General features: G+C 40.2%; 1 protein-coding gene across 1 annotated transcript in view; it reads right to left on the reverse strand.

Annotated features, from left to right (window-relative positions):
* The window catches only part of LOC124875535 (double C2-like domain-containing protein alpha), a 34560-nt gene extending 11807 nt beyond the window's left edge, over nucleotides 1-22753 (reverse strand). Inside the window, exons 1-7 of the mRNA XM_047377751.1 lie at nucleotides 22512-22753; nucleotides 17275-17639; nucleotides 16933-17012; nucleotides 14826-14900; nucleotides 14449-14558; nucleotides 9187-9313; nucleotides 6299-6358 (exon numbers count right to left, since the gene is read on the reverse strand). Of these exons, the coding sequence (XP_047233707.1) occupies nucleotides 6299-6358; nucleotides 9187-9313; nucleotides 14449-14558; nucleotides 14826-14900; nucleotides 16933-17012; nucleotides 17275-17639; nucleotides 22512-22543 (849 nt within the window). The 5' untranslated portion in view covers nucleotides 22544-22753. The remainder of the gene's footprint in view (nucleotides 1-6298; nucleotides 6359-9186; nucleotides 9314-14448; nucleotides 14559-14825; nucleotides 14901-16932; nucleotides 17013-17274; nucleotides 17640-22511) is intronic.
* Between the last annotated feature and the right edge of the window lie 3316 nt (nucleotides 22754-26069).

Below are 26069 nucleotides of genomic sequence, written 5' to 3' on the forward strand. Positions count from 1 at the left end.
TTCTTCAACGACACCTCAAATAAAGAGCTGGATGGTTGGAACCTGGAAACCATGTGATGTTTGAAGACGACAAACAAACATCAAAATCGGTAAGCTTCTGAAAGGGCAGAAACCTCTGTCATTCTGAAAATTTGTGGACTAGTCTGTTTTGGGTCAGATAAGGAAACCTTTACATATCTGACGCATCAGCACTAGTTTTGGAATATATATAGTAGGCTAACAGTTTATTTTCTATGCTTAAAAGGCAGGTCTGTACCAGGGGGGGACCAACCAATTTAAATAAACCACTAATTTTGCCAAGAGATGTACTCACATTTCTAGCCAGAAGCTTTCTGATAGCTACAAAAATCATGTGGTCAGGGTGCAACATGCTAAGTGACATTTAACCAAATATAAATGGTTGTGTATGTGTATAATTGAGCCTTTTTGTATAATTCTGGTCAAATTTGTATAACTAGCTCTTGAAAAACAATTTAAGTGTTTTATTAAAAGCTCAAAAGGATGGTAGATGGTATGAAAGAAATGTCAGATCAAAAGCACTGTTATTGACTTTGCCTTATATTATCATTGTTTCCAGACAAATACCTGCTTGGACAGAAAAGACTCTGATATATTAAACACTGCGGACGCTGCCTGCAGCACCACATAAAAAAACAAAATCAGAAGCGGATTGATCAGTGAACACAGAGGCAATTAAAAGGCTAAAAAGTCCAGTTTTGGCCTCAGGATCTAAAAGAGAGATAAGTAAAGGTCTGAATTGGTTGACTGGAACAGGTTCATTAGCAGAGTTGTACCTCAGGCAGAGACAGTTTTTAGTTTTAAGCCATGATAAAGTTATGGGATCAATCCTAATCCACATGAAAGCAGCTGATGCAGTCTCATCTAATGTTCCAATGAAAGAGAGTCGGTCATTCTTAGATTTTTTTAACCAAGCCTAAACCAGAGCACCATAAGGTCCCCTCAGTCTCATTAAGTGGACTGAAGTAAAACCTTACATCTTTTACCAGATTCAAGGGTGTATCATTAATCTGCTGAGTGCCTCACCTTGTTCTTCTGTCTTGCAACCTCACCCAACAAATTATTCCTCCTTCCTGTTCATTTCTCACTGTTTGCAGCTGGCTGACTGTTTATTTTTCACCCGCCTAATGAGTTGCTCTCTATCGATCTGTGAAGGTCTGCACCGTTGTACCACCAGCTATTTGGTGCAAGTCATCCTCTCTGATTGCGAGTTTTCAAAGCCTCCAACTCATTGAGAGGTGACAGATGGCAAACAGGCTGCAGGCAGTAATGTTGACTTCCTCGGAAAGAAAGAAGGAAGGAATTATGATGAAGAAAGAAGCAAACTGTGCGGACAATTAGACTGCAGCATGGTCGGATGTGTTGCATATTGATCGCCGATGCTGACTACCTCATAACTTAAAGATAAGACTTAATGAGAGATTTAGAGATACAAAGCAGAGACGGTTGTAGTATCACAAAGGAAAAAGCAGAGACAGAGGGTAAAAATTGTGCACTTGCAGCGATTCAAATCTTTAAAGAGCAAAACATGTATCTTGTCTATAAATAACATACATGCATGTGTGCTGAAGGCTATAGGAGGGTGAGTCATGGGCCTGAGAAAACATCTTCCCCTCTCCTTTCCTCTGTTTCTGCCTCTTTCTTTCATCTGTCACTTGGAATCTGCCCTGTCGCTCCACGTGTTGTCAAACGCTATTATAGCAGTTTGGTCTTATCCATAGAAAAACCCAAATACCAGGAGGCATAAAGTGCTTTAAAATGAGGTAAAAAGCTGGTCTTTCAGTTGGTCGGAGACACGTCTTTGCCAGTGGAAAGATTGCACTATTGTTTTTCTGTGTGCCAATAACATTTGGGTAAGATATGCTGATGTCCTCTGTGTATACAGCAGTGTAAGTAGGGCAAAAGTGTGTTTCTTTTTTAGTCAAATAAGTCTGTGACAACTGAGCAATCCTGGATATAATGTGGTTCAAGAGGACATATAAACGGATCTGGGAAGAATAAAAGAAGTATCACAAGTACAGTTGAAACCAGAGATATACATCAACTATATAAAAAGACACATAACCTTTTTTCTCCCTATCTGAAATAAAACAATACAATTGTTTTCCTGTTTAAATGCAGATAGGACTACTAAAACCATTTCTATTTGTCAGAATAAAGACTGAGTTTGTTGTGCTATTTTTAATTACTTTTTAATTATTTTCTTCAAATTTTTTTGAAAGGTTTACATGCAAAGATTTATATGCCCTAAAAACAATTTGAGAAAACCCAGATGATGACATCATGGCTTTGTAAGCTTCTGATATGTTAATTCACAACATTTGAGTTAAATGCATGCACACCTGTGGATGTATTTTAAGGCAACACTTCAAACACACCGCTGCCTTGTGTGACATCATGGGACAATAAAAAAGAAACCACTCAAGATCTGAAGAAAAGAACTGTGGTCCTCCAAATGTCTGGTTCATTCTCCTGCACAATTTCCAGATGTTTCACATTTAGCTGTCCGAATGATTATGCAAGTACAAACACCATTTAGAAAGAAGAAAGGTTCTGTGTCCCAGAGATGGTGCTAAATGTCTGAACCAACCCCAGACTAGAAGCAAAACACCTTGTGAAGATGCTTTCTGAAGCTGATAAGAGTCCTGTACTGCCATGGGCTGAAAGGCCACTCAGAGAAGAAGCCTTTACTCAAAAAGCAACATCATCCATGGTCTACACCCTCTTGTCCTTGCAAGGTTGTAGGGAGCTGGTGTCTGTCTTCAGCAGTTATTGGGCGAGAAGCAGGGTATATCCTGTAGAGGTCACCACTCCATCACAGGGCAACACAGAGACAAAGGATGAACAACCATACACACACACATTCATACCTCATAAGGCAATAAAGAATGACCAATTAGGAGAAGAAGCTGGAGTAGCACGCAAACTCCGTTCTTGTTGCAAGGCAACAGTGCTACCAACTGCACCACCATGCAGCCCAACATACAAAGCCAAATTACAGTTTGCAAATACGCTCAGGAACAAAGGCCCTTATGTTAGGAGACAGGCCTTGTGGTCTATTGAAACTAAATGAAAATGTTTGATATAATGACCCAGTAAGAAGAGTTCTGTCAGGAGGAGGAATGGGTCAAAAGTCCTGCAAACTATTGTGAGAAACTTGTGGAAGGAAGCCCCAAATGTTCCCCCCAAGTCATACACAGTCATACACTTTAACAGGCATTTCTACCAAATACTAAAGATTAATATTCATTTCTAAAGTTGATGAAAGTTAAAAAATGATCTGAAAAAATCCTCTCTCTCATTGTTCTGACATACAGAATAATATCTAGATTCTGGTTTCCCATCTTTTTAAATGATGTTTATGCTTTATGTTCAAACACTCGTCCTGTCACTAGCTGGAACACACTCTTGGCTTGCTCCTCCTAAAATCTCACGCTTGGCTTGTTTTGACATCTTTATGCTGCTGCTGGATTATACAGGGGGTCTTTTTATTTTCATTGCTGCTTTAAAATGGACCCAACCAATGCAACAAACCAACTACATTCGTGACATTTTTGCCAATTTTGTGAGACATCTGAAGAAAAGATAAATGTTATTTACATCCGAACATCCATCAGTACCAATATCAACGTGAACAGAAGCTCTGTCACTAAGGATATTTAACTTCTGAGAAAAATTTTCCTGTATTAGGTTGCTAACTTTAAAATTGAACTATGCTTAAAATGTTTTAGCCTGTTTTCTGCAGTTGGTTGGCTCCCTTTCAACAGAACTGATACTGAGATTACTCACTGGAAATGTACTGTTTTACGTCTTTCTTTGTACATAATTACTGTCCCAATACAAATTAGTTCATTGTATTGTGTTTAGTATGTTAAATAAAGAAGTTATTAGGTATGGTGCCTCAAGACACCATTAATACCCAGTGGCCTTTGTAGGATCTCTGCTCCTCCCCTTCTGGTTGGTTCTGGCAGCTCATTGTCTGCAGCTGCAACGCATTCTCCTAATGAGCTCATGGGCTTCTTAAGGTAGCTGCTGATACAGACCTTTGCTGGAACATAACCTCAGTTATGTGGACTCCTCTCTGTCTGCCTATCCGTCTGTCTGCCTGTCAACCTGCCTATCTGCCTACCTGCCTGCCAACATCTGGTAATACTCCTTCTTAAGGACTGCACTGTAAATATTCTCATCACCAGTACTCTCTCTCTCTCCTTGGATTCCTGGGTTTACCTCCTCCTCCTCTGGCTTCTGGACAACTCCAACTCAAGATTCCTTAAACAAAGTCTACAGTAGAAATAAACCTCATTTACCGTCTTATCCTGTGTGCTGAGTCTGTTTCATCCTCTGGTTTTGTTCTAATTCGACTATCTAAGCAATTCATGATAGCCTTATTCATATTTTGTGTTATAACTAAAAACATGTACAGACCAACACAAAGTAGTGCAATAAAGTCTTTTTGATATGCCTCTACCTGCTCTGCACATCTTTGTTGTTCCCTTGCTTTCGGTGGGAGACACACGCGTTTTCTCTCCCTCCCTCCCTGCTGATCCCTGCTTCTGCTTTTTGTCTGTATTTTTCTCAGAGCCTCACTTTGCATATCCTCCAAAGTTTTAAATTATGGATTTGGTCAGCTGGACTCTCAACGTAATTGATCAAATTTATTTTTTTTCAATGGGAAGGAGGGTAAAGGAGACCCTCTTGTCCAGACGGGACGTTGTTCTCTAGATACACAATGGATTCTTGGCAGCAGTGGAAGATTGTGTGCCTGACTACGAAGTCGGTCGAGGACATAGAAAATGTGTACATATTTGGACTTTTGATAACAGGATTTCTGCTTTCTGGAGTTGGTGGTTACCTGGCTTATCGAGTGATTCGCAAAACGTGGATGGCTGTTCAAAGCTTTCCAAAGCTTCCTGCGATGTTGGATGGAGTCTGTAGAACGATCAACACTCAGACTGAAATGTTAAGAGAGCAGAATCGCAAGCTGGACACGATTCTTGAACAGAATCGCAGCCTGGCAGCGGTTGGACTCAGAGGTTAAAGGATATAATCTTGGAGACGTTGTACGCTCGAGATCTGTGCAAAGTACCAGAAATTTGACTATTTGGATTCACAATTGAGACATACCAGTAAAACTCTTAAGGTAGTTGGAAATTCACAACTGCCTGAACCACAACATTTATTGTTTTTCTAAATTTGGCGCCCCAACGTGGCCTTGGCAACTTCTGCTAACTGGCTATCGACAAAATATCTCCTGGATGTTATAAAAACACGACGCTCTTCCCCAGCACTCCCTTACCAGCTGTGTGCTGATAGGACTATGCGGCTGATTGATAAAACTTCCACCTCTCTTCTCAAGGACAATGGTGCTTCTATCAGTGTTGACAGTCTAATTCTTGCAAACACACTCAGACTTATATTCACACCCTCAAGATTCCACCGTACCCTTGCTAAATCTTTACTTATGTGTGTGTTGCTTACCCCTGCTGAAGTATTTTGTACTATTTCAGACTATTTCAGACAAAAGCCAATTATTATTAATACTTCGTTACTTTTTCATAAATGTTTTGTTTTATCAGAAGGATTCCCAGCAAAAACCAAATATTATTAGTAATTTGGACTTTAGCAGCTCTTACACCAATGACCCAGCTTTTTAATTAGACTACAATGGACTGTTATTACTTAGTTCAACTTCAGTACCAGCAAAAGCAATATATTATTAGCACCTGCAAATGTGGATTAATGTGGCTTGGAACCAATTTCTACCAGTAAACCTGGAAGGATTATTAATTATTATTAATTATTTAGTAGAGTGTGAAATTAACTGGATCATTTCCTGCACTGTTAGATGGACCAAAGCCAAGATGCAGCATCAGTTCAGATGCCTATTCAATAATATAAATGCATAAAAAATTATGTAAACATTTAAAATCCCAAACTGTTTTCAGATCGATCGATTCTCATGCCTTTAGGCTGTGAATTTTGGTGTGCAGAGCTTCTGTACAAAATAGCTGTTTTTGATATATTTAATCACTTTGGTATCAGTCGCATCAGGTGACTCATCCTCTGAAGAGCAGCAGCCAGTGTTTAAGGGATGCTTGTATAGCTGACAGACATCTGGAAAATAGATGCTTACAAAATAAATGCTTATAAATGAAACCGAATGTTTGTCAAAGCCTGGGCCAAGCACTAAAATTCCCTCCTCATCTAATTTATGCAGAGTAGTTTAGAGACGAACAGAGGGAGAAGCACAATGAAGCAAACAGAGGACTTAAAGTTTCACCTCTCTCAGGTAGCAGGAGATTCCTCTCAGGGCTGTGCTCGTCGCCGTCGGCGAAGGCAGCTGGAGGCAGAGCAGACCGGAAGCAAGAGAAGAAGATAAATGTTAGAAGAGGATGAGGAGACAGGGACAGATCTATCAGTCTGGAGGCGAAGCCACTTTTAAAAGTTCGAGGACTGAAACAGCATCTGGCTCACAGGATGACAGAAGGGCTTTACTGTTTGATCGCAGAGTGGCCACGGCCTCAGAGGGATAATCTAATACCAGCAGAGCTTTCAATCACATGAAGAACAAAACCCCAGCACCATCCCACTTTGTTTCATACACACCGGCCCCCCTGCTACGCCTTTTATTTTTTCAATCCATTTGTTTCTCCTCTCTCTGACGACCACCCCTTGACTCTCGCTCTTCCTCCTCACCTTTCATTTTTCTGATCTCTCAGTGCTCATTTCACACACGTGACCTGGCTGACATTTAGCCTGCCCAAAAATCTATTTGTCTGCTATAAGGGGAGACACAATTCTCTCTTTGTAATTTTGAGGGGCCACTAACCTTGTCGGTGGGTCAACATAAACTGAAGCATATCAAACAGAAAAAAACACTACATATCTAAAATACTGAATTTAATCTGCTCCTGTTGTTTTGTTATTTGGCCTCTATTTAAAGTGCATATATCAAAAAATTCAATTCTTCTCATAAAAAGACTATCCGAGACAGTCCTTTCTGTTTGTTTTGGTTCAAATTAATTGGCCCCCATTTATAACACTTGGTGTAAATTCTTACGTAATAGTGAGAAGCAGGTCCTATATGCACTTACTTATTGATTAGGGGGTTTAACATTCAGTTCACAAGATGAGATTTTAACAATATTTCTAAGAAACTTAAGCTCGTCTTTATTTTGTTTTCACAAATGACAACGTAGTGGCGTCCGAACCTTTCAACACAAGGGCCGACATGGCATGGTCAAAGTACTCAAGGACCACAAAAATTAGATATGCAATGTTTTGATGAAACAAAGTAGCCTGATTTTTGTGGAACAAGGATCACAGAATCACTGTAGACCTCAGGCCTTGCATGTGTGGCTTATTAAAAGAAAGTCATACAATTTCTTGTATAGTTTTGTGTCAACTTGTTTTTTATTTTAGTCTAGAGAACAAACCTCTAGTGGCTTAGCACCAGAACTGGATGTGGGTCACCCTTCCTTTGAAAAACCCTTCCCTGAATGGGTGCGCAGAGGTGGGTAGAGTACCCAAAAAGAGTAGCATTACTTCAGTATATTTTCACTCAAGTAGAAGTAAAACGTAGTCATCCAAAAATAATTACTTAAGAGCCAAAAAAGTGTTTGGTAAAAATGCTACTTGCATACTGAGGAACTGTTTGATTTAATTGGTTAAACTTATGTAATCAGGCCAACAAAAAATATCTTGTAAGAAAGGTATTTTCAGGAATAAAGTAAAAATGAAAAAAAAAAAAATGTTATCATTACAAAACAACAAATCTAGGCAGGTTAGAGTAGTGGAAAGTATTTTCAGTGAAAATATCTACTGTTTACGTTTACTTGACCTCCAAATGGTCCGTGTCTGGTGCATTTTTGGTTAAAATGTGTTTGTTCTTCAGTCACTGAAGTGAGTAGAGGTGGGTAGAGCAGCCAGAAATTGTAATCAAGCAATACTAGCAATACTTTAAAATAATATTGTCATGTAGAAGTAAAAACTATGGTGCTGTAGAAATACTCGTAAATGAAGATTTTGTTCAAAGTGTTACTCAAGTAAATGTAACTAGTTGAGTAGAGGCTACTCACCTCTGTGGGGCGCCTGCTTTGAGTAAAAGTAAAAAACTGAATTTTTGTGGTCCTATTAATGATAAAATTTAAAAAAAGCAAAAAACATGCTTAAAGTTTCTAGTTTAAGGAGAATTAAATTTCCCAGTAAAGGCATCAATTGCCTTTGTATTATTCTTGAATGGTGATCAGGGGCCGCATTAATTTATTCCAAGGGGCCACTCATGGCCCCCAGGGTGCACTTTGGACACCCCTGGAGTAGAGGTCTCACAGACCAAAACTGTGTTCAGACATAGTGTTTTTCCACTGTTCGAAGAGGACTTAATAAATACTGTGTTTACATTTAAAGATGTGCATCATTAAAATGATTGTTTACTGTTTAGTTTGGAATAGTTAGAGTTATGCTGGGTGGAATAAGAACAATCAGTTTACCTGGATGACAAACACAGAAAGGGACTTAAAACTAATTACAAACCCTCCTTTTGTCACAGCTTCAAGAAATGTTCTGTGACCAAAGTCCCATATGTAATTATTTTTACCTCTGTGCGTTTTCTGACACATAATAAATGTGATGATCTCAGTACATCAGGGATGTCTGAGTCCAGTCCTCAGAGCTGCTATCCTGCAGCTTTCAGATGTGTCTCCTCTCCAACACACCTGAATCAGAGGGAGGTCTCTGCAGAGCTGAATGACTAGATGATTCAGGTGTGCTGCAGAAGGGATGGAGCTAAAAGATTGCTTGAGAGTAGCTCCATCTAAATTTACTGAGGTAACATAAAAACAATTAGCACTATGTGTTACATTTTGGATGACCTGAGGTGTTTAAAGACAGCTGCTTTCTGGAATTATTTGTTCAGACACTTAAGAAATAATGGGACCCAGATGTGAGGTAAGCATCACAGTGGACTGATAAATATCGATGTTTTGAGGCATCCCTGGCGGCGTGGAAACACTTTCAACTTTTTCTTGTCACCCCTTGTCCCCCCTGTCTGTCCATATTCACTCAAAATGTCCCACCAGCCATTTCTCTCTCTCTTGCACATTTATTTCCCTATTTGCTGTTTTCCCCTGCCTCCCCATATTCCTGTGTTTTATTCTCTCTCTTCCTCACAGGAGGTGGATGCTCCAGACAGATGTTAAAGTGTTTGGTCTGGTCAGGCTTCACGCGGCGCAGGGCCACCCTCGACTCCCCAATGAACTCGTTATGTGTCAGCTTGTCTTCGTCACACACAGACACCCTGGGAGACAGAGACAGAGCCGGCAGGGCGAGGTAAAAATGACAAATAGTGAGCAGTGCAAGAATAAAATATAAGAGCATAACTGGGTAATGAGTCAGGGGTTTCAATCTGAAAGGAGACTAATCATGGGTGTTTTTGTGTGTGTGTGTGTGCAGGAGTAAAGTAGTCAAACATGCAACGGCTAATGACATGTTTTAAAGTCACGACAGCAGTATAACAAGGGAATGAGATCGATGATGAAAGCCTGAACTGAATTAGAAAGGAAGCTGTCAGGAATCTCATCCAGAAGCTTGCAAAGTTTTCTGGATTTATTCACATTCAAAATTAATGATTCTGCTGTGACTGCATGTGATAAACCAACACTAAGTGTGATATGAAAGGCTCTACCAGCTTTGCACACAGAAAATTTCTGTCAACATCAAATCTCAAGTTTTGATACCAATTCTCAATTGGATTTATGTGTGGACTTTGACTGGGCCATTTTGATTGTAGCTCTGGCTGCATTACCTTCCAACATTATGATGCTGGAAGGTAAATCTTCAAGTCTTTAGCCTCTTACAGGTTTTCCTCCAGAATTGCCTTGCATTTATCTCTAATCCATCCTTCCCACAAAATGCTGCTGCCACCACCATGTCTGACAATGAGGATCAAGTGATGTGCAGTTAGTTTTATTCTACGGTTTTGCATGTAGGGTCGAAACTTCAACTTTGGTCTCATCTGACCAGAGCACCTTCTTCCGCATGTTTGCTGTGTCTCCTACATTGACGCCTTGTGATTTTCATTCAACAGTAGCTTTCCTAATGTGACTCTACTACAGGAGGCAGATTTGTTGAGTGCTCAGCTGTTTTCCTGTCAGCAGATTTTCCCACCCAAGTTCTTTATCTCTGCAGCTCCTCCAGAGTTTCTTACTTTAGAGTGACAACATTTTGACAGCCATGTATCCTTTTCCTTCCATTTCTCAATTACGCACCACTTTTTGTTGGTCTGCCACATAAAATCCCAGTAAAAACATTAAGGTTTGTGACTGTAACGTGAGACAATGTAAAAAAAAAAGGGGTTTGAATGCTCTTGAAAGGCACTGTATGTGTTTGCATATTCATACAGATAACTTTCACACTTCCTTCAGTGGGAATTCAAACAGTGTGAAAGTGCATTACAAGAGGTTAAATAAATCCACATTTATGGGCATAATGTCAGCTCTAATACGTTGGTGGGTGGGTGGCAGCACAGAGGAGTGAAGGAGGCGGAGAGAGGTTGTGGATGTGAGATCGAAAAGCGATGTAGAGATGTGTGTGAGAAAGAAAGGTTAAAGACAGAAGAATACATTTAAATACCCATCTGAACCTGTGTGCCTAAGGTTACTGAAATCCAATGAATTTCATATCTTTATTTATAAAATTCTGATCTTCCATCAGAAAAAAGCTCCTTGTTTCTTTTGGCCTCAGAATCAGAGAAGAGTTATCTCCTCCTTTGGTTTTCCAGTTTCTGGCTATAAAACAAAGTATTGCACAAAGGTCAATATATGTGCTAAAATCTCCTGGGAAAACTTCTAGTCTGATATCTCACCACAGTGGAAAAAACATGCATTTAATATCAAACTGCAGGGAAAAATAGAAGTGGAAGAAAATGACTAGAGTGTGAAGAAAGGAGGGAGCAGATGCGAGGAAAGACAGATTGAGTCATCCGGAGCTGAGAGGTGAGAGATTATGAACTGTACGATGGAGTGATGAGTAAGAGAATAACAGGTCAAAAGGTCAAGAGCGGGGGAAGAAAAGTGATTGTCAGCTGGAAGTGAGGGTTCACATGTAACAGGGTGAAGCGATGCAAACATTTTACCGTCCCTCTGACAGCTCATGCTTACTACAACCTGATTTATCATGTCAGCACGACGTCAACAACCTACAAATCCATGTCAGACCAGTAAAATAACACGTCTTCTAACACTGCAGGGAGTTCAAGGGTCCATTCAAAGGCTCTTCTGCTGCAACAGCGACATGAGGTCAAGCTGCTTGCTCTTCTGCAATGGCTTGTTCTAAAGGCATAAATAAATTTGATCATACCGAGCACAGATTACACACCGAAAACAATGTGCTTTGTCACATAATAAAGAGTCCTCTAGTGCTTCTCTCAAAGCTGTGGAACCTATCATGTTAGGGATATTTTTTTCATTTATACACCATTAAACAAAACGTTTTTCATCGAATAAGCATCTTTTTTTTAAATCAATTTTAAAATGTTCTTAGTTTTCTTAGTAAACTGAAATAAATGTACATTTTGCTGACACTTTTAGACCAAAGTAGCTTCAAAATAAGGTGTGGCAATTAAGAGCTGAATCAGATTCAGTTTAATTAGAATCAGAGTCCAGATTCAGAGTCTTCCTTTTTGAGCATGTTTGGGATTGAGGCTAATTGCACAATTTGAGTAGCGATATCATTTCCCAGACCACATTTTATGCAACTTTAACAGTTCTCTCTTCAGTGCACTTTACTGCTTGTTAGAGGAACAAACAGCAACACTAGAAATTGTAGTGAAATATTTTTAAAGAGAAGGAATGCCAGTAGAATGGATAAAAACAGGACAAATCATGACCATAATGTCTTCTTTCTTTGCTTCCATGGTGCCAGACTTTCTTGTAACCTTTGGATGCTTTTTCATTCATTTGTCCAGTCTATACCATAACTGGTATTTCAAAGAGTTCAACCAATCCAATCCAAACTAATTTATTTATAAAGCACATTTAAATACAGCAAATGGTTGACCAAAATAGTAAATAAGTAAAAACAAGACTCAAAACACTAGTAGACAGCACAACATCAACTCATTGCGTTGAACGGCAGGTAGGAAAGGATTTAATTTATTTAGACTTTTGCACAGCGTTGTACTTTTATATCCTCCTGCAGCCTGTCGTGTTAAGGTTAGGACTTGATCCATCCTGGGTGTTTATTCCCTGCAGGTATCCACATGCATATTCACTTATTTCTCTGTTGTATGACCCATCTCTCTTTTGACATTTAACATTCACTGACATTTTCACAGAAGTCACAGTTTCCACAAATTGAAGTGGTATACTGACCCAGATACATCAGTGCAGGGAATCCTCACAGACAGTAACAGGTCGTCTGTATAATTTCTTTCAAAGTGGTCTGAAGTGGGGAATCCTTTTAAAGGATTCTGAACAACACAGTGCTGTGCAGGTCATTGCCTCCAGGGCTTTACTTTTCTCTGAATATTGCATTGGTGGAATTTTCTGTACTAAGGCCGATGGTGGGAAGCAAGGACCAAATTATGACCAAGCCGCTGAGAAACATTTGTGCACAGGAAAAAACTGAGGAATATAATATTCTCAGGCCATTTTGTGAATTATTGATGCTGTGAACATCTTTTTGCCAATGATCTGACTGCATGGTACATAGCGCAAAACTATCGATACCCCTGGTAGATTTAGACGTAAAGTTATTTTTCTTCAACAAAGATGTTTGTTTCTTACAGGAGATGAGACAGGAGCACTTCTCAAGAGATAGTTAAACAGTGCATCAATTTTGGAATAGATACAACATACGACTCATCACAAAAGAACCAAGAACATAATCTAAAGCACTGAAAGCCTCACTTGTTTCAGTTCTAAGGTAAAAATCTCTACTGACCTAACAGAACACAGACTCCAGTTTCACGTTTCCCAAAAAACGTCTTTAAGATCCACAACACTTTTGAGGAAATATTCTGTGGACTGATGAGAGAAAACCGGAACTTTCTGGAAGATGCTCAAAGCTAACACAGTATGTCAGGCCTACAATCAAACATAGTGGTGGTAGTGTGATGATGTGGGACTGCCTTCCCCTGAATGGCATGCAGTAATTGATGGAAACATAAATTCTGCTTTGTGGCGGAACGTCTTGAAAGACAACGTCCGACCATTAGTTCGTGACCTAAAGCTGAAGTGCACTTGGGTTATGCAGCAGGAAAATTATCCAAGTCATCAGCAAGTCCCCCTCTGAATGTCTCAGGAAACAAAAAGAAGGTTTTCAAGTTGCCTGGTCAAAGTCTGGATTGCATGCTCTTAAACAGGCTGTTCATGCTAAAGAATCCTCCAATATGGCTGAATTAAAACAATTTGGCGAAGCAGAGTGGTCCAAAATTCCTCCACAGTAGCAAGAAAAACTCATTGCTAGATACCACAAATGCTTGACGGTGGTTGTTGCTGCCAAGGGTGGCTTATTTTAAATGAGTTTGATGTAATTTTTGTAAAGTGCCTTGAGACAACATTTTGTGAATTTGTGTTTTTTAAATAAACAATTTTTGTCAATTGTGACGGAAAAGCAAAAACAGAATAAATCTCTACCTGGAGAATCTAAAAATCTATTGAAATAGAACCTGTCTGGCAACATAAAGTAGGGTGAAAGATCTTAAAAAGCAACACATCATACCCCGATCCAAATCAATAAAAAACAAAAAGACGAGAAGCAAAAAATCATAAGGCTACAATGTTCCAGCTAAAGAACTACAGACTAGTGAAATGCAGCAGGTGTTGTCAAAGTGAATTAGTCACTCTGTGTCTCCTGATATTTACATGCCTCCACTGAATTAAGTCGGTGCCATGGGTCAGCAGCTTCTCACCAGTTTCTCAAATCTCCTCCGAGAGATGACCCGTTGATCCTGTTTAAATCCCACCTCTTATGTGCACCACGGCAAAGTTTTAGTCACTGACAGAAACAATTTGCAGCTTTCGTCATCACCAGAGGGGGGGGTTTAATGAAATTAAAACACCCGCGGTGCGCGGTCTGACCTCAATCTGTCACTGCAACTTTGAAAAAGAGGAGGCAAAGAGGCAGATGGAAGGAGCGACAAAGAGAGGTGGATGTTTCAGAAGGAAGGAGGCGAGATCTTCCTTGATCCCAGTGGACAGGAGAGATGTTTGGATAGGAAGGGACGAGGGTGAGGTGACAGAAGACGAAAGAGCCATAATGGATACAGAGAGGGTCCGCCAAGAACTTCTGAAAGTCCTTTTTACTGATAGCAAAGGACACTGTGATTGAGACGGAGGATAAGAAATCTTTTGTAAGCATGAGTCAGATCTGGAATGGTTGAGAAAACAAGAAGGGCCTGAAACAAGGCGGACAGAAATAGCAAACACTTACCTGAGAGTTTTGCGGTACATGTCCTCCTCTGTGATGCCGCAGTAGGTGAGCGTCTCGTTCCACACAGGGTTGAGTGTGTTTCGAACAATCTTTGTTTTCAGTTTATTAGCCTGTCAATACAACAGAGAGGAGAAGTAAATGTCACTTCAAGCTTTGTTGCAATGTGCACACAGCAGAAAAATAACTCCAGCTCCCACAGACTCCAAGGTCATTCTATTACTGCTAATTTATTCATCTGCATTTTCATCATACAACTCTAAAATGAGACCATGATTGAAGTGCCCTCCAATGTTCTCGCAGACAGGAAGCTGAAGGTCTCTTTCCATGTCACAGAAAAACACAGAGAAATAAAACCTCTTGTGGTAATAAAATCCAACCTTGCAAGCTCCCGGCAGCAGATGCAGCTTGACGTAGGGATCAGCCAAACCGTTGAAATCCATCGGCTTCAAGCCCTTACAGAGAAGATATGACAAACAAAAACTACCCAATTAACCAAGAGGGTGACTATGCAAGTGAGAAATAAGTGTTCTTCTTGAGTGTGAAGGGTAAAAGTAAAAAAGTGAGCAGCCGAATGTTGCATGTATCCATGTAGAGTCTGTACCCTAATAAATAAAAATGTGTCGTATATAAATTATTTCCAGGGTGTTCGATTATTACACAACTTTATTAAAACTAAAATGTGTTCCATCGTTGTGTGTTTTTATCAAAATCAGTGGCACCACTTATAATTATGAGGTGTTCTCAGCATAAATAAATCTTCAGTGTGGCAGCTATCATAGTAATTCACCTAATCCTATGTTCACGTGTTTTGCAATGTGTTACCATGCCAACATTGTTTTAAACTAAACTAAGAAAGTGGAGCACATCAGCCCGGTTCTAAAGTCCCTACACTGGCTCGCTGTAGCTCAGAGAATAGAGTTTAAAATACTTCTGTTAGTCTGTAAATCACTGAATAGCTCAGCACCAAAATACATTATAGACTTGTTGTCAGTGTATCAACCACCCAGACCTCTCAGGTCTTCTGGCTCAAATCTACTCTGCAGAATCAGAACCAGAACCAAACATGGAGAAGCAGCTTTTAGTTCTTATGCTCCACTAATCTGGAATAAACTCCCAGAAAACTAAAAGCGCTGAAACCCTAAGTTGCTTTAAATCAAGATTATAAAGGTATTTGTTTAGAGTGGTCTTTGACTGTGCCATCTAAACATTATTAGTTAAGTTTTCAGTCCAATTTTCCTTTCGTTTTCTTATCCATCATTCTATTCTCTTTATTTAATTTAATTACCTCTGTTGTTTGATTTTCTGTATCATTGTAATGTTTTTCCTTATGTACAGCACCTTGAGGGCTTTGTTGCTGAAAAGCGCTATATAAATAAACTTGACTTGACTTGACTTAAATTGAATAGTTTAAAATGAGCAATCTCCAGGGAAAACATGCTGTATCTCTGCAGAAGTGAGATATGTCAATGTTCACTGTATTAAAAATACACATGTACAATTATTTCCCACTATCTAATTATTAAATCCAATAAACCTTTCCTGTTTTAGGTCAGTAAGAATAACCATAATCACTTCTATTTGCTAAATGTCAGAAAAATTATTTTGTTTCGATTTTTCTTCAGATTAAGATTTGTTATGAAACTTTATGAATTGGGCATAATGTTTTAGTTTGTCACTTTGTAACTAATTATTTGGTATGCTTTGGGTCTTTGTCCATTTGTGCCTAAGCTTTATATCCCTGGCCGATGTCTTCAGTATTTCCACATAATGTTCTTTGCTCATTTTACCATCTAGTTTTTAGGTGCACCAGTCCCACCTGCAGAAAAGCACACGCACTCACCAACACAACAACATGCTGTGACCCTCCAACTTCACAGCTTGCATGGTTTACCAAATTTATTCAAAATATAAAGACAGCATTATGGTCAGACACTTCAGCTTTAGTTTAATCAGGCTGCAGAACATGTCTGCAGAAATTAAATTCTTTGTCCTTGAATGTATTTAAAAACTATAATCTGGCTTTTTCTGTAGCAAATGAAGTAATGGCTTCTTCCACCCTGAGTGGCTGTAAGCCCATGTTAATACAGGACTCCTTGTGCATAAGAACGCTATTTTAGAAGCTTCACCCATCATCTTCCCAAGGTCTTCTGCTTTTGGAGTTGATGGACATTTTGCAACACGATACGTTTATCTCTGGAAGATAAAACTTGTCTTGTTTCTGAACAGTACGATGGCTGGAAATTCCCAATATGTTTTATACTCGCAGATAAATGTTTGAACAAATAAAAGTTGATTATGGCTTATACGGCCTCTCATTGTTGCAGCATGTTGGTTTCAGAAGCCTAACCCAAGATCATTTATTTGAACAAGTCATTAGAACTGACAGAAACATAAATGAAAACCTGGTTTGCCTTTGCTGGGTCTCTGCCTGACAAGACAGCCAGCATTTAGAGGTTATAATGCAGTTTTCAGAGGACAGCATACCTTTGCTCTGAGGACTGTGCAGTGTAAGGAGCTGGTGGCTTTTTCGTACAGAAGGTCAAACTCTAACGTCCCCAGGGAGGCTGGAAGGGAGTTAATAACAAGTCAGAAGAAATGTGTGCCAGTTATACAGGTAATTGCTTTTATGATGAGGACTTCATTATGTACAAAGGAGATGAAGAGCAATGGCAGAGAGGCCAGTGGGGAAAATTAAATAAACAATGACAAGTTCCTGAAATCTGAAACTATCTATTTACATGATTTCAGCTCTTTATTAAATCTTGATCCTTGTAATTTTTTTGTTTCTTGTGGGGGAAACCTGATCATTACTCCAAGGTGACTTACTGTTATCATCACTGTCACAGCTGTCGATCTCAATGGAGGTGTCCATGCTGCTCATGGCTGACAGTGACCCCCCTCCTCCAGTAGCTCCTGGTAACAGCGGAGACAAAAGGCATCTGCTTGCTCCACCTCCTCCTCCTTCTCCATCTCCAACTCCTCCTCCGACAGCTCCTCCACCTTGACTTGCGCTGCCTGGGCTCAACAGCTGATTGGGCGAAAGCGGTTCCGAGAAGGAGGAAGTAGGCGAGAGGCGAGGGAAGTAGGCAGAGATTTGACGAATGGGGCGGATGGGGCCTGGGCAGACATTGATGGCCATGTGCTCCTGGATGGAGATGCCTAAACGATTTCCTTTCCGCACAGTCATAGGGCTGAGAGGAAACATATTTACAGTGTCACCTGAATTTGAAGATGTCATGTCAGAAAGTTATTATCACAAGTGGCTCTCTTAATCAAAGCTCTTTGACCCTAATTAAAGCTACTTTAATATTTCTCACAAGACTACAAAATACAGCAAAGGATGTGCAGCCATTTGCATTTCAATTAAATAAATCTGAATAAACCTGCAGAGGAAAGATAGAAGATAGTGGACAAAAGTGTCTGAGTAATATTACAATCCTCAATTAAATTGCGGTGTGTGTGTGTGTGAGTGTGTGTGTTTTTAAGCACCTCTGTTATCTAAAATCCTCGACAAGCCTGCATAGTCAGACAAGTAATTACAGGAGGATGTTTTTCCAGGCTGAAGCTCTCATCGGTCCACTTGGACTGTTAGAAAAGCCCCTGTGGTTATGTAAAGTTGTGGCTGTGGGAAGTCGAGTTGACCACATTGGCTGATGGGTCTGCTCCTCTCCCGAAATAAAAAAGAAGGGGGTGGAAAACAAACATCTCACAGCTTCAGTTTTCTAAAGACAGCAGGGCTTGAGGGGGCGTTCTGTCCGCAATACTGAGCAGGAAGCACCCCCGCTTTGGACTACCTTCTGTTCCCTCTGCATTAATCGATTGAAAATGAGAAGTTCATATTTGCTCTGTGTTGTCTGGGAGTTCAGTTCTGTGAAAACAAGTCAACAAATCATCTATTTGATTTCCCAGTCAGGAACACGAAAAGAACACCCAGGCTCGGAAAGATGGAGCAGCCCCAACTTCGATATCCAATATGGCTGCCAAAACTCCAACAGGTTGGAAAAAAGGCTGGAACAAACAATTAATTTAAACATTAGATGTTTGCACCGCACACACACAACGGTTCACTCTCTAGTTGTAAAAATGTTAATATCTTTAATTTCTTATTTAACTGCAGAATGAGGATACATTTGCTGTCTTCAGCTTTCACTGCTAGCAAATATCCTGATCACCGGGCGCAATAATTAGCAAATCTCAAAACTAGAACACGGTCTACCTGTATGTGACGTCATTCCTAAATCTGAGATCTCACAAACCATAAGCATATGCATCTGGAGAATTAACGGTTTCAAATTAAAGCCATAATCTAACCATTTTGTGAACATATTGGTAAAAGAAAAATCCAGGTTAATTGGTAAAATTAGGTATGACGTATTAACAACCTTCTTGTAAAAGGTTGATGTTTTTTTGTTCTATTCTAGGCTCTGGATACATTTTACTAAGAAAATGGGCAAAAATGGTTGGTTGGTTTGTAAAGCTTGTTGTTTCCTGGTATAGACAATGAATGGATGGATAACCAGCTGTCTGCTCAAAAACTGACAAAATCAATCTTCTAATCTTAAAGTTTACTTGTTTAGCATCAGATGATCCACACCTCATAGTATCATGTTTGTTTTTCTGTAAAGTTTAATCTCCAGGGATAAAAATAAAACAAAGAGATAAGCCTTACAGAGCATTCATTCATCATAAAGAAGCTAATCGGAGCAGCTATGCCCCAGCGAGAAAGTGACTCTGAAACTGTGGCCCCTGACTGTTGACCTTCGACGAAATTACAAACAGCCGGGGTCACTCATGATGCACGGTCAAGCCCCCTCTGTTATGAACTCAGCAGTGGGTGAGATGCACTGCAGCTCATCCAGCTTTAGCTTGGCTGGTGATGAAACCACCTTCGGAAACATGCTGCAGCCTGCCAGCGTGCCAGCCTTCCTCACTCATTAGACTGTGAGGACTTTGGCAGACTTCTGGCTCAGGGATGGGAGATGATGGACAAGCTGACTTTTGAAAACCATCAGTGGCCATTTTGGTCTCATAATTGTACAACGAATAACTTCGTCATGTCAGAGTTATGCTACTTTTTTAGTTATTGCTCAATTAACCAGTGAAAAAATAACCTTCATCTTTGCACACATTTTTTAACCTTTGATGAAATTACGCAGCGAGATAAGCCAATAAGCTTCTCAGAGTTGCAAGAAATAATTTCATTTTGTCACAACAACAAAGCAAAACTCACAAAGCCCTTCATTGGAAATAATGTAAAGCGTCTGATTGCATAGCATTATGGCGAAGGTGAAAACAAGTTAATGAAGCTCCTGGTATGATGGAGATGATTATAGCTGGAATGGATTTAGAGATCAATAAACTTAAGGGTCTGTAATAATGGCAGTCCTGGTGTTGAATGCATAATTCATCAAACACACATGTGTGCAAACTCAGACGGAGCCACACTTTCGTCAGATCGTTAATTCATGCCTCTGCACACACATTATGCTGCTTTGTGAGCGAGCGTGAGTCTGTTGACATGATGCGTGCAGTCAGTCGCCTCCAAGTTTTGGCAGATGCAGCCGCGAGTTGGAGCAGCTTGAGCACCAGCAGCACCAGTACAGCAGCAAAAGGCCCACGGGCCTGAAGCTCTCTGGGAACCAGAAGCTCTCCGGGAGCTGATGATTGATCACCCTCATTCTGCCAGCTGGAGGCCGTCCTCTTTTTTCCATCATGAAAAAAGTGTCAGAATGCAAGTAAAAACATCCTACTGTGCCATCACCCCAGCGCTTAGCTGCTTATGTGTTTCTGGCTAGTAAACAATGCTCAAAGCTTCTTACTCTTGGGGAAAATCTCGTGGTAGGACATCTCCGGTGTCACACTTGTTGGTACCTGAACAATCCTTTTAGAAACAATGTAACTGAAGCATTTTTTAAATTCAAACTTTAGTTTTTTAAGTTGGTCTTCACCTCAGTGAGGACCTCAGTGCCTTATGCTAACCCACATCAGCTAGTCAGACTCACCTGCTCACTGTTCCATTAATCACTCCTCCCAGTGTAAATGTGCTCTCCCTTTTATTCACTGTACATTCTAGATCCCCCTCTTGCTCCCTATTACATTCCTGGTGCCTCTCATGTTTCCAGGTTTGGAGTCCATTGCTGCCTTTGCTTCTTGCTTGTCTAGGTTTTGTACCCTTTATCTTGTTTCATTAAATCTTGACTTGTGCCTACCTCCTGTCTGCATTTGGGTCCTCCTTTAACCCATAGAATGACACTAGACATTTCTGATTATTAGTATTCCATCCCTTCCTGTTTTTCTGGGGGACAATTATGATGTGACACTTTTAGCAAATGGCCACTAGGCTGGATGAGGACCCATATTAATCTTGCCACCACCACAACTGGCAGGTAGTTTAGAGAGGATAACTGTGGCATCTTGAAATCAATAAATCTCCATAACAACTATCAAACATTTTTGATTTACCAATCTGGTGCTTGAGAGGCATCCCAGAAAAAAAAGAGTATTTTTTGTCCCACCATCACACATATAAGCATGTAAAATATCAAAATTTTACTGGGACTTTAACTAGACTAGTGAGACTATGATTAATACTTATAGGGGGGTATGCACCAGGTGTAAATAAAAGGATAAATATGTGGAAAAGAAACCGTTGAGCATGGTGGAAGACCTGGTTTTCCAGGGAACCTTTTTAGAGTGGATGCTATCATGAAGTACCAGGACATAATAAATACAAATCTGATGGACTCTGCTGTCCACGTTGAAAAGTGGTTTTGAAAATCATAATTTCTGTCAGCAAAAGAAAGACGGTATCATGAGGTCTTGACAACCTAGTGGACTGCCAGAAAACTAAGGAATGTGCCGTCATTGGGTTGTTCATCGCGGTAGCGGTCCAAAACATATGGCCTAATCAATAGCAAGATGGTTCACCAGATACAAAATCAACCTTCTCCAATGGCCATGTCAGAACTTTAATTTAACTCCTATAGAAAACCTGTGGGGTGAGCTGCAGGGTTTAAAGAAGGACGATCAAAGCTCCTCTCTGCGTGCTCCAACCTTGGTAAATATTTCTATACCCACTGAATAGAGATTGCACATTCCAACATTGTTCAGTGTGATTATTTTGATGGTATAAAATATTTATTTTAATTTAATTCCAATTTATTTTAAGGCTTTTCACACAATGAATCCAAATAAATTTATCTATAATTTAGCTTGTCTCCTGCAGGCAAAAACTGCATTTATGTGGGTTTTATTGATGCAATCACAAAAGATGCATGTCTCCACCTTTTGTTTGTAACGTTATGTATATTTCCAGCTAAGAGAACGAGAGAGCAAGCTTGCCTCGACAGTCAGGAATATCTCTGTGCAACATGCAACCTCCCCCTCCCTCCTCTTTTAGCTCCTTCACTTTAAATTAGAGTCATATCACCGGCATGGGGGTCTCATTCTCTCTCAGCCTCTACCTTCTCATCTCTACTGTCAAAAATTCTCCCCTCTTCTCACCTTCTTTATCCTCTCATTATCTCTCCATCATTCTTTACTTCACCTGTAGCTGCGAGTAGTTATCTTCTTCTGTCAGCCCACTTGTGCCGCGCGTACAACGGGCGACTTGTGAGTAGCTCAGTTCACCTTTCAATAAGCTGCAGGATGACAGGCAGATGGCATGGCACACTGCTGCACACTGTAGCTACTCGTTAGACTTTAATAAGGAGCATAATTTATAACTAAGTGCAGAGACAGAGAGGGCATATCAGTTAGAAGGCAAGTTATTTTCAGGGATGAGTAAACTTCAAGTGTGTGTGGGGGTTTGTTGGAGAAAAAGTGGAGAAAGACACATGTTGCACCTGTCTGCTGTGAGAGACAATGGAGGAAACGGTCTGTCTCTCAATCAGGTTTTTATTCTTCCATACAGAGAAAATCCAACAAGCCAAGTCAGAATGCAGTCATGCTCATGGAAGGTTGTTTAAATACACCTAATTTTAAAGGAATACCAACAGTTCATGCTTCTGCAGCAGATTCAACCTGCAGGCATTTTAAAAGCATGCATAAAAATGTTGCCTTACCTCAGAGAAAGAAGAACCATGAAACTCCTCATAAAAAACAGGGAAAAATAGGCAAGTCCAGAGCAGGGAGAAAATGGGAGACTAACAGGTGGTGAAGAGGGGAGCTGGGAACAGAGGGAGATGGGGGGAGAGACACTGAGCGCGTGCAATGAGTGTCATTAAAAAATGAATGCGCTCATAGTACCAAGTTGACATGAAATGAGGAGCAGAGGGGAGATAGGAAAGTGGTAAGCTGGAGGAGGGAGAGGATGGAGGGTAGGAGTTAAAACAGAGAGGGAGAGAGAGGGAGGAAGCAGGGATTTATTCCTTAATAGTCAGTTGTGACTGTGACTGCTTTACCTCATCTCCTCTCGAATCCTCCACCATCACCACTCACACTCAGTAAAATAAATGTAAATATCCAGCTGCCCTTAAAATTATGCAGCAGTCAAAATTATCAATATTTTCAGGTAACGGATGTTTTATAAGAAGGTGTTTGGGCATTACTTGGGCGTAAACAGCTATGGCTGAACTATAAAAATGCCATATTTATTGTGTACTGTAGTTGTGAGTATCTAATATCTTACTCACATTAGGCAGCAGTCAGAGGAAAAGTACAAAGATGGTGACTGGAGCCACTGATTTATAGTCGGGTTGCTTGACTTGAACTCGCCCTTTAGAGACCCCAGATTTAACAATCTTCTTCTCAGTGTAATCAGGTCTGAATAATAATATAATATAAAAGACCCAACATTAAAATCCAATCCAGATAAGCCAAGTGAAATATAATTAATATTTTTGGAATAATTCAAACTCAAATATCCTACAAAAAGAACGTAAATGGGTTGGTTGTTTGAGCTTAAACGATTCTCATCCAAATCTAACCCTTTCCTACCTACCAGTGAATAACCCACTTTTCCACCGCAGGTCCTGGGATATTTTTTAATCGGGTTAAAGGAATCCCAGGTTATTTGTGTGCATTCTGTTTCCACAGCTCTGAAAGGCTGCAGAGAACGTAATTAAATCAGCCTAATGACATATGAGGAAGTTGTGAAGAAAACCGCATTACATCCCCAGTCCAGTGGGTGATAGTAATAAGAGAGCAAAGGCAGTGCCAGAATATACTGGCTTGTGGCTGTATGGTGTCAAGCTGGTGCTACACCAGTTTATTCAGCGTTCTGACCCACTCCAGCTGTTGTAGTCCTTCAGCCTCCTTGGAATATTGTTGCAGCATTTTTAACTTATCTTGTATCTGTTTTGCTTTGTGATTTATGTCGAGCTCAGACTGTCTTACTGCAATTTTGGCGTCCAACATATTATTTAGTGTCACCTGCTCAAAGTCCCGCTGAATGTCTTCATCTGCAAAAATGCTTAAAAGAGCCTAGACCTTATTGCTTATGTCCTCTTCCTTTGGTCCCGCCCCTCAACAGTCCTGGGGTAATCTGAAAGTCCTACCTCTAGACCAGGACCTTTCATCTGGGAAAAGTGTGGACCTGGGAAATTTCAATTACTTGGTTTAAATTGTGTCGAAGCTCACGGAGGACTTTCAGAATCCTGGGTAATGGCTTAAAGCCCCTGATGTTGACTTGCCCATTAGAATTTCTCCCTAATTCTGGCAAGTGGTAACAGAAGGCAAGATATTCATTACCCATAACTACTCCATCTAGTCATGCCTCAAAAGAACCATACAGTCTCTTCAACTCAAATGGGTAAATCACACAACCTGCTTTTTCCTATTCATAAGATGAGTTAAGGCTAATACCAACCCAAATCAGTTACCCCTGGTTCTGGATCTGCACTCCTGTACTCAAAAGAACCTCCAAAGTTGCTTGACAGAAGCCACAGTTAATCCTGAAAATGTAATGGCTTAATGCTGGGTTTGCAACCCTATTATGTGACCATGTGAGGTCATTTATGTCTTCGCTTGGTTCATCAGTGTTAAATTTGGAGTAGAAACACTTCTAATGAATCTGTCAGTGTTAATTCTAAACTCTGTCCAGATCTCTGCCACTCAAACATAGACACACACACACACACAAACACACGTACACACTTTGTCTCATCATTTGCAGTTTCTCTGTATAATTAGGCTAATAGTTCTTGAGTCAGTGATAGACAAATGGAAACAGGCTATTTCCTCTTTTCGTCTGCAGAAAGCACAAAATTGGTGTCGCATCTCTCTTCTCTTCATTTTTGTACATCATTCATTTTATTTTCTTCTTTAAAACATTGAAGGAGAAGCAAAAAGCTGTCAGAATGCACTCGCTGCCAAATTAACTCACTGGTGTTTCTTTAGTGGTGTTCCTATCAAAAAATGGCTGAACATCTTTGTGTAGCGTCGCTTTTCCTACCTCCCTTCTTTATATGACGCCTTCTTTAAATTCTCAGTTTTATGCTTTCCTCCACACACACACACACACACACACACACACACACACTCTTGTTTTGCTATATGTAGTGAGGACCATGTGTTGACTCCCATTGACTTCCACTGATTTTCAGTCATTTTCAACTCTTTCTATGCCCTAACCCTGACAATAACCCTAAACCTAACCATTACCAGTGCATGCCTAACCCTAACCTTAACCTAAAGACAATTCATACCTTAGTCCTAAACCTAACCGTTAGCAAAATAGGTCGTGAGGACCAGCAAAATGTCCTCACTTTGGTACAAACGGTCCTCAATTTGATGGTGAAATCGGGAAATTGGTTCTCACTGTGATGCCAAGACAGGAACACATACACACACACACACACGTGTACAAACACACATGTTTTAAGGCCATAAAATTGATGCTATGGCACTGTCATGCATGAATGCATTAACACGACAAAATAATGCACTCAAGCCTTCAAAGGAGGATGACTCCCACTCATTTATGCACATCACACACACACACACAGCAATTTAGAGCCTCCACTCTGCCAATATTGTCAAAAGATCCTTCAATCTGTATAACATCTTTTTAGGTTTTATTCCGTTCCCACCTTCTTCCTTCTTCCTCTTCACTCACTTCCCTTCCTCCTGTTCATGAAGACAGAAAACCTTCTGATTATATATTCCTAGTCCTTACATGCTTTCTCTTTACCAGGAGTGGCTTCAGCGAAAACAGCTAACCAGGACCGGTTCCACAAACTACATCAACAAACCAGTTGGCCTTGTTATCCGTCTGTTACCAAGGAGCCAAATAATTCACCTCCACATTTTTGTTATTTGCTAGACTCATTTCTTAAAATAAAATATTTCTCTCAGTGTCGTCAGGATGACACTTTGCTGTTTTCTTTTGAAACAGGTTGTAAAAATAGACTCTGCACTTGTTGGCAGGTTGAAAAATGCAAATATAGAATGTAGGGCATAGATGTGGCAACACACAACATGCTTTAGGTAGTGCAGAAATTATCCAGTGCAGTTAGTTAGAAGCAGCAACATATTAATGCAGTAATGTCTCCCTGGGCGTAGCCATGAAAAGCAACATAAACTGATAAAACATACATGCACTACACCCTGTGGTTACTAAGTACTATATTCATCTGAGTGCTGCCCGGATCATCCTGGCTGGATCACTGTCAGAAGTGACT

Source organism: Girardinichthys multiradiatus, chromosome 10 (genome assembly GCF_021462225.1).
Source record: "Girardinichthys multiradiatus isolate DD_20200921_A chromosome 10, DD_fGirMul_XY1, whole genome shotgun sequence".
In the NCBI taxonomy this organism is placed as follows: Eukaryota; Metazoa; Chordata; class Actinopteri; order Cyprinodontiformes; family Goodeidae; genus Girardinichthys; species Girardinichthys multiradiatus.